Here is an 11346-nt window from a genome sequence, read left to right on the forward strand (position 1 = left end):
CATTCAGCAGGCTGAGTGCTTATTTGTGGTTGGAAGACACCACACATGCTGCGATATTGAGCCAAGACAATCCAACATGTTGAATATCCCCAATTTGCGATCAGAGCACTCCTGATAAACTTCCGAGCAGATCAGTGCGCTCTTAACACACCACACATGGCAGGAATATTTGATAAGATTATATTTAGCGTCATCACGATTGTCGGGACATCCTTATGATTAGAGCCTGACCGATATGGATTTTTTGAGGCCGATGACGATAATGATATTTGGATGAAAAAAATGCTGATAACCGATAAATCGGCTGATTTGCCGATAGCCGATAAATCAGCTGATATTATTTATTTATTTATTTTTTTATGAATAAAATGTTCTTTTTTGGACCCTTAACAAAAAAGGTATGAGCTAAAAGCTGAAGCTTTGTCCTCATATTGATTAACTTTATAACAGAGAAGAATTTTCAAGTTTAAAAAATGCAATCAAGAATTAAACCTTTGTGAAATTAGCAAATACATATCCTTAAAAAGAGTTGTGTAATACATCTGTTCTTGTACCTCTTGTTGCTGCAACTTAGATATAGGTTCAGAATAAGGATATAAATCCTTATAACTTACTTGTATGCTTTTGTCAGCCGATCAGTGCTGTGCGACCGCAAACTATGGGGGCCGGTGATGAACACATTTAAGCAGGGGTGTAAGCAGTTCTCAGTTGAATGGAGTCAGAACTCCATCTACTGGACAAATGGTGCAAGGACATTTTACATTTCCGACACAAACATTATTTCAGTAACTGTTCTGTTTATGAGAAATTATCAGCGTTCTATCGGCAAAATTTCGGCCGATAGTGAGTACTTTGAAAAGGGCTTATATCGGCCAATTATATCGGCCGGCCGATATATCGGTCAGGCTCTACTTATGATTGTCGGAAGGGGAAGATCGGGTCCAATAACCTAATTATCTTGCCGTGTGAACCAGGCTTTAGTGGCTTATAATTTTCACTTCAAAATTTTTAATTTTCTGTCTTTTTCCCCTCATTATCTTGAAGAAAATAGAAATTTGTGTCTTTGTGGCATATTTCAACTTCAAATGTCACTTTTGTACTTTTTTTTTCAGATTATCAGAGAAAGTCTCAATTGTGACTTAGTAGCTCAGAACTTTCATTTCAAAAATGAAAGTAAATATTTCACTTTTTCCTCATTATCACAAACCACGTCTAAATTGTAATTTAGTGAATTAGTGGCTATGTTCTGTTTCTAATTACATAATTAGCAATTATGTTCTATTTTGTAATAATTTGCAAAATCTTGTAACTGTTAGAATGGCCTTACCAGTGGGTCACCCCTCTGAGTCTAGTCTGCTTGAGGTTTCTTCCTCAGTATCCTCAGAGGGACTTTTTCCTTACCACTGTCTCCTGTGTGTTTGCTCTCGAGGTGGTAAGGTTCGACCTTACTTGTGTGAAGCGCTTGAAGCAGCTTTGTTGTGATGTGACGCTATATAAACTAAATAAGTATAAGTTGAAATTAAATTGAATGTTGGTTCATAATTTTAAGCTCTAAACTAAACTACCTTTTCCAGATGATCTCAAAAAGCCTCATTTGGGTCTTACTGGCTCATATTTTGTGATAACGAGGAAATAAAGATGGAAAATTGTGCTATGTGCAGTTAAAATTAAGACTCAAAATTGACTTAGTGGCTCACAATTTTAAATTAAAAATGTAGAGTTTTCTGGGGTTTTTTTTTGTTGTTTTTTGTTTTTTCTCACGCTGAAGACAATCAAAATGTGTCTTGGTGGCACATTTTTAACTTAGTCATGATTTTCTACATTTTTACACATTATCACTATGCCAATCTAAATTGTGACTTAGTAACAGAATTTTGATTTCAAAAAATGAAATTGTTCTACTTTTTTCCACATTATCACTAACAAAGTCAAAATTCTAACTTTGTGACTTCGTGACTCGTGATTTTAACTTCAAAGTCAAAATGATTTACCTTTTTTTCTGATTATCACAAAAAAGGCTAATACGGGTGTTAGTAGATCATAATTTTACTGCACAAAGTCATGATTTTGAACGTTTTTCATTGTTCTCACAAAAAAAATGCAACTGTGACTTAATGGCTCATTTTAACTTCAGAAGTTACAATTTTCTATCTTTTTTTCCTGATTGTCACAAAGAAAATCTAAATTTTTGTTTTAGTGGTACATTTTTAACTTCAGAAGTCCAGATATTCTACATTTTCCACAGTATCACAAAAAAATCTAAATTGGCACTTAGCTCATAATTTTGATTTCAAAAATCAAATTGTTCCACTTTTTGTTCATTATCACGAACATGGTCTATGCATAAATTGTGACTTTGTGACTTAGTTGCTAACAATTTTATCTTCAGAAGTCCAAACTTTTTTTTTTTTTTTAATCCCTCATCACAAAAAAGGGTCATGTGGGTCTTAGTGGATCATAATTTTAATTCCACAAAGTCACAATTTTCCACATTTTTTCCTCATAAAAGAACTGATACTGTAACTTAGTGGCACACAACTTCAAAAGCTAAATTTTGACTTTTTGTCTCTTTCAAAGCCATATTTATGAATATTTTGTTCCTGTATTTATAACATTCCTGTTTGAAGTTTTTATTTATTATCTCATACATTTGACATAGAATATCAAACTTTGAGGTTTTCAAAGGTCATTATTTTGTATCATTGCTTGTCAGGAGATTTATTTTGTCTTCCTTTGGCTGAAACATGCTTCCACATGATGTGCATGTTTCATTGTATATATCTGGAGCAAACAGTCAAATGCAACTTTCAGAACTCCAGTAAGAATGCTATGAAATAAAAGTTAAATTCCGTGTATATTCATCTGACTGAAGTCCATCTAAATGTATATGCATTCAGCTTCTTTGCCTATTTATTTGATTGATCCCATTGATTTGTGTTATAGTGTCTGCCTGTGAGGAGCTGTCCTTTCAGCACCACTCGGTTAAACAGCAGCAGTTTAGAAAAGGAAAAGTTGGAAAGTGTTTTTTTCCTCCAGTATTCCTCCTTTGCACCCAGATGTGAAATACAATCAATTGGGGCTGCTCTTGCCTGCCAGCCAGTGCCCAGTGCTTTGCATACTCTCAAATTAAGGAAATTAAAACCAGCGTTCCGCACCAGCAACCCAGCATTATCCCTTTTCACAACCACAAACATAATGCTGAAATGAAGGACGAAGGGAGTACCAAAATGACACTGTAATTACATGCTGCGAGGAACTCACCGGCTGAGTGACCCCGGTTGGTGGCATCGTGGTCACTGTCACCCTGCTCACTGTCACCATGACCACTGTCTTTCGAGCTCACAATATCTGCTTCTTGGAATGCCGAACTAGACATAAGGAAGACAATAAAGCATTTGTGTCAGAGGAGACGCAGAAGATGTTGATGGAGGGAGAAGAGGCGCATTAAAAGTGGAGATTGAGGAAAAGGGGTTGGGGGAAGGGGATCAGAAATCAACACAACCTTAATTGAGTCACAGTGGTTATAAAGAGTGGAAATTGAATGTTACACATTGCATGTAATGAAATCCAACATTAGAACTCTAATTGGTGCTGCGCTGTGAGTTTGTGGGAGCGATGCCAAATTGAACATCAATATTATGGATACATTGGGAGCCATGGAGCCCCTCAAAGCCAGAATTAATGATCCAAGATATAGAAGATTCAGATTGATGCGTGCAATATTTAATTTTATAGATATGTGGATAGGGCTTAAATCCATGAGGTGTGCTTTATGTTGTTGTCTAGCTGGCTGAAGAATGCAAATCAACAAAAAATAGTGCATGTGAGGGTGGTAGTGGTTTTCCGCTACCTGTTGACACGTCTGGGTCTGTCCACCAGGTAGCTGAGTTCTGTTCGCTGGTGTTTTGTCTGGAAAGCACACAGCAGATTTTGATCATTTTTAAAGGCAACTGCAACAAAAGCCAAACACAGCAGGCTTCCCTAGAACCGGATTACCATCGTCAGTCTGTGTGTGGATCGAGTGTCAGACCCGATCCGTGGGAGAGGACTATTCTGTGAGCGCTTCTGTGAGCGCGCAGGGAATGTGACAGTGAGAGAAGAAGACTAGGGGGCCTGGATTGAACGCCTAAATGATTGAGCCACCCGATGCTGAAACTGAACAACCTTTGTTCACGGTGCTGCCGCGCTCCGCCGTGCACGGAATACTTAACGCACAGCAAAACCGGGGCTGTGATTGGCTGTTTGGCTGCGCTCCAGCGCAACCGCAATTAACAAAAAGCTTAACTCCACAGCAGCCCTGAGGAGGAAACCAAACAGGAGGCGAGAGAATTTAACGTTCATAGACGAACACTTTGATGAAATTTTCCAGATAGTTTACAGAACAACGTGCCATTTGCTTATTTGTGGTCTTACTTAAAAAAAAAAAAAATGCAGACTTTGGACTGGCTGTAGGCCTGCCACACCTTCTCAGAACTCCACTCTAAAAATCTGAACATTTGTGCTTTCACGTGTGCACCACCTTCACCGTTATTCGTGCATAACGCAGGAAGCCAAAAATAACTGCTTACAAAATGAAAAGAAAATCAGAAAATTAAATGGATCGGATCACAAGTTAGAGAGCCCATTATTATTATTATTATTATTTTTTTTTTTTCAATTTACTTTACAATGCTCAAGAGAAAAAAGGCACACTCGGAATATTACGCATTAACCAAATGTGTTCTGTGAACGCAGTTAAAAGTGAAAGAGGCCGCGTTAGGTTCAACATTTGGTTCGTTCAGAATGAGCATTACGCACGACGGCTAATGGCCACAGAATTGAAGAGCCTAATCACAAACAGGTGCCATTTCCATTCTCTCGGAAGCATCTGTTGCGCATGACCTGGATGAGAAAATGACGCTAACCTTCGGAAAAAGGCTTTTTCCAAGGATTTATTATTATTATTATTATTATTATTATTATTATTGTGTGAGTGCAAAATCTGTTTGTTTTTGTTTTTTTTTACCTCACTGGAGAGAATACTGCCATTGGATATGATGTCAGGCTGTTGGTCACTGTAACCCGTGACGATGGCCCCGCAGGGGTTGGTGTGATCCGTGTCAGTGCTGCGGGAGGGGCTGCACGGTTTCAGGAACATCAGATCCGTTTTGGCGGACTCCGGTGTCAAGCACACTTGGTAGCAGTAGGAGTTCTGGTTCTGGTGGTGGTGGGAGCCAAAGCCCCCTCCCACACCGCCCACACCAGACTCCTCCACGGGCACCTGCCCCACGGGCCCGACCCCTGACGTCACGTTGGTGCTCTGAACTAACATGATGTCGGATTTGCTCAGCTTCTTCTGTTTGCGCCCGCGAGCCTGTCGGCTGCAGCACGAGCTGCAGCACAGGCAGCAGTCACCGGCCAGCAGGCACGTGTACAGGTTCAGCTTCTTGTCCTTTTGGCAGCGCACGGCCAGTATGATCATAGCCAAGAGGAAAATGAATGAAACGGAGCCCAGGGCGATAATGAGGATGAGGGTGAGGTCCAATGACGTCTCCTTCACTCTGGAGGCCGACCCTCGATCCCCGCTGCGGCCTTCCACCACACTGTCCACCAGGACGACACTGACACTGGCGGAGGAGGAGAGCGGAGGCTGACCATGGTCCCTCACTTCGATCAAGAGGTCATAATAGCCCTGCGGGTCCCTCTTTGGAGAGATCCTACGGGCTGTCCTCAGCTCCCCTGTCCTCCAGTCCATGCGGAACATGCCCATCTCGTTGCCCCTCAGGATGCTGTAGGACAGCCGTGCGTTCTCGCCATCATCCGCATCCATGGCCACAATGCGCGTCACCAGGTATCCGGGCTCAGCAGAGCGTGGCAGGTGCTCTCTAGCTGTGCCATTCTTACCCACGGGTGCGATCACGGTGGGGGCGTTGTCATTCTGGTCCACAATGATCACATTTACAGTGGCGTTAGAAATGAGCTCCACTGCGCCCGAGTCCTTAGCCTGAACCATGAAGTTGAACTCCTTCAGCTGCTCGTAATCAAAGGAGCGCAGCGCGTAAAGGTAGCCGGTGTCCTGGTTTATGGACACATACGTGTCCACAGACATGCCCTGGATGTCGCACTCCAATATGGAATAGGTGATAACAGCGTTCTGTCCAATATCGGGATCCAAAGCACTCACTGCGTGGATGAAAGCACCTGGTACGTTGTTCTCGGTTACGTACACATCATAAACGGCCTGCGTAAAGCGGGGCGCGTTGTCGTTCTCGTCCGAGACGTGCACTTTGATGGACTTGCTGGTGGCCAACGAAGGCTGACCTCTGTCTTTGGCCAGCACGGTGATGGTGTACGAGTCTGTGCTCTCTCTGTCCAGTGGGCCGTCGGTAACGATGGTGTAATAATTTTTAAAAGATGATTTCAGCTTGAAGGGGACATCGCCCAGAATTTCGCAGCTCATTTGCCCATTGTCGCCAGAATCCCGGTCCGAGACACTGAAAAGTGCAATCACGGTACCGGGAGCATCCTGTTCGCTCACTGACTCGGTCACAGTGCTGAAAGCGATCTCAGGTGTGTTATCGTTCACATCCACGAGTTTAACCAGGACTTTACAGTGCGCGGGGACCGCGTTCGCTCCCAGATCTTTGGCCTGGACATAAATTTGGTGCGTGTTGCTCTCTTCATAGTCCACCTCACCCGCCACCTCGATTCTACCTGTTCTGGCGTCGATATTGAACAGGTCCTTTATCCGCGGAGCGTTGTGGCTGCTGAATGAATAAACTATTTCCCCGTTTTGTCCCTCGTCAACGTCTGTGGCGTTCAGCTGAATCACCAAGGTGCCCACGGGAGAGTTTTCCCGCAGGTTCACCGTGTACACAGACTGGTCAAACGTGGGCGCATTATCGTTGGAGTCCAAAACTTTCACCACCAGGAGCGCAGTCCCGGTCCGCTGTGGGACGCCTCCATCCACAGCTGTCAGCACGTAGCGGTGCACCGCCTGCTGCTCCCGGTCCAGCGGCTTCTCCAGCACCAGCTCCGCGAACTTGTTCCCGTCGCTTTGCGTCTGCACGTCCAGGTAAAAATAGTTATTATTCGTTATTGCGTATGTGCTGAGCGCGTTCGTGCCCACGTCAGGGTCGAAAGCGTTCTCCACCGGGAACCGGGTCCCGGGGATGGCGCTCTCTGATATCTCCACAGAAATGTCCGTCTCGGGGAAACTGGGGGGATTGTCGTTGATATCCATGACCTCGATCTCCACGCGAAAGAGCTCCAGCGGGTTCTCCAGAAACACCTCCAGGTGCAGTAGGCACGGGATGGTCTGCTTACAGATTTCTTCACGGTCGATTTTCTCCTTCACGACGAGCGCGCCGTTTTCTAAATTCACCTCCAGGTACGGCGTCCGTGAACTAGGCACCGTCTGGAAGCGGCGAGCAGAAAGTTTAGTAATGTCCAGTCCCAAATCCTCTGCAATATTCCCAACCACGGAGCCAGGCTCCTGCTCCTCTGGCACTGAGTAATGCAGCTGAGAGAGCGCTCCATCCAGGACGCACAGCAGAATTACGAACCAAAGCATCTCCATCCTTTTGGAAAAGTGCACTTCGAGACGAAAAAAAGTGTTATTCCTTTTTCTTAATAGAAATGAGCATCTCCCACCTCATCTGTCCGTAAAAAGGCAATGAAATTAATAGCGACAAGGCTGCTCGCTTGTGAAATTCCTCTCCTCTGCCTTGGCTCAGAGCAACATCGTGTCGATTCAGCTGCGAGGACAGCCATTTGATCCGAGCAGCTCCGTTTAATCAATTCTGCACCGGTCTGTGACTTTTGGCGTCAGCGCAAACATTGCAAGCTGGAGCCAGGACGCACAGCCAGCACTCCCCGCATGCGCCCCAGAGCAGGCTGCCTCTGCAGAGAAAGTCACAAACAAAATAGGAAAAATCCGCACGAGGTGCACCAGACAGTGAACACTCCTATTTACTTCTCCACTTAGTCTGTAACAAACTGTCCGTAAAGAAAAGCGACTAACAGGACTTTCTCTGTGTGCGTATATAATCACTGCGCCTAAGCGCTCAGACCGGATGATGTTCTCAGCTCGGCTTCTGTGCGACTGTGAGCGGCGGGGTTGGTTTTGCGCACAGCTCTTTTCACCACCAGCCAATCGTATTCTCAAACACCGGGAGTGATGGCACCTGATTGGGGCTCTACAACGCCAGCCAGAGCGCACGCCGGGCTCTTCTAATAAAACCAGTTAAGTGTACTGCGCTCCCCTCTGTCCTCTGGGCCAAACTTCGCCTGTAGCAGGGAAATTAAATGTTTTTTTTTAAATATCCAGTGAATTAAGGAAGTTGAAAATAGTAGATGAGAAGTTTGGAGCTTTTTTATGCAGGTAATTTTGACCTTTCCATGGCAACGCTGGTGCATGGATCAAAGGATAAAAAAAAGAAAAGAAAAAAATGATCCTATTTTGGAACAGTTAAATAAAGGAATCTAATCTTCATGACGTCGCTCATGGTGTAATTATTTCAGCAGAGGCATGAAACCGCTGCTTTGGAAACGATGCATGAGTTAGAGAGAGCTGAATGCCCAGAACCAAAGACCACCGTGGAAAGAGCGTGCGTAATACCCCACAGTGCCATTTCCACCCCCACCTCACCCCACCCCCCCACCCCCTCTCTCTCTCTCTCTCTCTCTCTCTCTCTCTCTCTGTGTGTGTGTGTGTGTGTGTGTGTGTGTGTGTGTGTGTGTGTGTGTGTGTGTGTGTGTGTGTGTGTGTGTGTGTGAAATTTATCCATGATCACAAGAACACCGAAAATTCACTTGCGTTCTGTAAGCAGAAATCACGCATGTGATCAGAACATCTCACACATGCGTAAACTCGGGGTCACAAAGCATAATGTTTCAGTCCTGCAGCGTTTAGAACAGCCTGGAGCCTTTTGGAACCCCCCCAAACACACACACGCACACACACTCGGTGCACTTTTCATACAAAGTTGCGTCATGCGCTAATTGAATTCATATTGCATAAATTACATATGCAAATGTAATAGTTTTAAGGGAGACCCGAAGAGCGCGAGAGTGGGGAGGCTCCAACTAGGAGAAAGCCATTTGGGAGATGACGACACAAAGATGAGAAAAGGCGTAATTGATGTTAATGAACATAAAGCCCCAATTCCGACTGTATCCGACAGAGCGCAACAATATAGCCCATAATGCAAAGCGACGTGGCCATTGTGCGGCGGATTAAACAGCGAGTGATGCGCATTTTTGTGTTTTCTCAAACAAGTCAGAAGAAACAAAGAGGACACGTTCAGATTAATTTCCAGCCAAGTCTGAGAGGAGCTGTGTGACTGAATGGAACTGACACCGAAGCTCAGAGTGCACACACCTCTCTCTCTCTCTCTCTCTCTCTCTCTCTCTCTCTCTCTCTCTCTCTCTCTCTCTCTCTCTCTCTCTCTCTCTCTCTCAGACCGATGTCGCCCCCTGGCGACAAAACTCTTTTTTTTTTGTAATTTACCTTCACATGCTGGTTAGTGCTCGTCACTGTGCACGTTTTTTCACATTTTGAGGTTTCAGCAGCAAATGTCTACATGCATTTGTCATTTTAAATCTGCTTGGTAGTAACTGCAACGCCTACCACTGCCTCAAACTCATCTGCAAGAAGACGGGGGGGGGGGCGGCATTTCCTGCATCAGTTAATTGTACCAGAAATAGTTTGTGATGTTTTATTGTCAGTCATGTTGATTATTTTTGTAAAGACAAGTTTTATCACACCTGTGCTATGTAGTGGAACAATTTATCCATTTCTGCCAGAATGTTACAGACAAAAAAAACCTCAAAGTTAAGAATTTTTGTTGAAGTCACAAATTGTAGTCAACAATCGCAATGGTTTTATGTATTATTCAACCTATTTCTATATGTTTTTACAAGTATATTATAGACTAAAGACTCATAATTGCTCAAAACAATTTTTAACTAGAAGCACTCAGAGAGTGCAAACCTCCGCCAAGGCCATGGGGTCATTGACCCCAAAGAGATTCCCTCCTTGGCACAGTGATCTATTCAACAATTCAGTGTTACAACCAAAACTATGATACATACACTTTTCTTTCCTTTATATTTGACATCCCTGACCATGAAAACTTACCACTAGAGCTTGGAATCACTTTTATGTCTTTATTAGTTCAAAACTTATTGTATAAAAACAATTTTTCAGTAATGGCGGTTTTCTTCTGGATCTAGCTCCATAACATTTGAAGCTACATCAAATCTGATGACACCTTACTGAATCAGTACAGATTCAGCTACAATTTGGTGTTAGTTGTGCATCTCTAGCTTCATTTGTCACCTCACACATTTTCTATTTTCCCTATATTTTTGCATATTCTGGATCACCTGATCCGGAATCCGGATACGATCATCACCAAACTTTGTTGTTTGATAGAACATTTGACTATGTTACACCCTAATTTTTTTTTAAGCCTTTCTGCCTTGTTTTTGTGGAGTTAGAAACTAGAATGTCAAAATTCCCTCTATCCCGCAATGGTGAAGAATCCTTTAAAAAAATTCCTGGATCCGGATCGTGATCCAGATCACCACTAAAATTTAATCACTTGTTCCTCTTGTCATTTCTAACCACTCCAAAAAATTTCATCAAAATCCGTTCAAGACGTTTTGAGTTATCCTGCTGACAGACAGACAGACAAACAAACAAACGCGACCGAAAACATAACCTCCTTGGCGGAGGTAATAACTGTTCTGCTGTTAAATATAACTGAGATTTCATGATGAATATCCTCAAAGGATTTTTGTTTGCTTTGTTTAACTCTTAAATAATTTAGCTGTTATCACCAACCCAGTGTGTTGGATATGCAGTGCAAGTTCTACTAGAGGACTGATTTTTAAGTAGTGACTCAGAATAGGTTAATTAACCTCAGCTTTAATGAAAACACCTGCTTTGTTTTGATATTAGTCATCAGCTCTCAAATTGGAACCATACAAATTCCTTAAAACATTAATTCATGGACTGGCACCTCCCTACCTAATTGACCTAATTAAACCCTACGTACCGGCCCGGGCTTTGTGTTCTCAGAGTGCAGGACTACTTTGTGTCCCTAAGATGAATAAATAGTCTACGGATCACAGAGTTTTCTCTTATCATGCCCCTGTTCTGTGGAATGACCTCCCTGCATCAATAAAACAGTTAGAGTCTGTGGAGACTTTCAAGTCCAGACTTAAGACGCACTTATTTTCCCTTTTGTATGGCTAGCATACTGGCATAGTATGTTACCATGCTTTTTACTCTTTTAATTCATTTTATTAGGAAATGGAGGACACTTTATCTAAATTCTGGGCCTTTTAGTGAAACTTAGG

General features: G+C 43.2%; 1 protein-coding gene across 2 annotated transcripts in view; it reads right to left on the reverse strand.

Moving 5' to 3' along the window:
- The window catches only part of pcdh10a (protocadherin 10a), a 60199-nt gene extending 52176 nt beyond the window's left edge, over positions 1–8023 (reverse strand). Inside the window, exons 1-3 of one of the 2 annotated variants that reach the window (XM_034187345.1) lie at positions 5006–8023; positions 3851–3909; positions 3262–3368 (exon numbers count right to left, since the gene is read on the reverse strand). In XM_034187345.1, the coding sequence (XP_034043236.1) occupies positions 3262–3368; positions 3851–3909; positions 5006–7558 (2719 nt within the window). In that variant the 5' untranslated portion in view covers positions 7559–8023. The remainder of the gene's footprint in view (positions 1–3261; positions 3369–3850; positions 3910–5005) is intronic. The other variant, XM_034187346.1, reaches the window with a different exon arrangement.
- Positions 8024–11346: the final 3323 nt, after the last annotated feature.

Source organism: Thalassophryne amazonica, chromosome 15 (assembly GCF_902500255.1).
Source record: "Thalassophryne amazonica chromosome 15, fThaAma1.1, whole genome shotgun sequence".
NCBI classification, from domain to species: Eukaryota; Metazoa; Chordata; class Actinopteri; order Batrachoidiformes; family Batrachoididae; genus Thalassophryne; species Thalassophryne amazonica.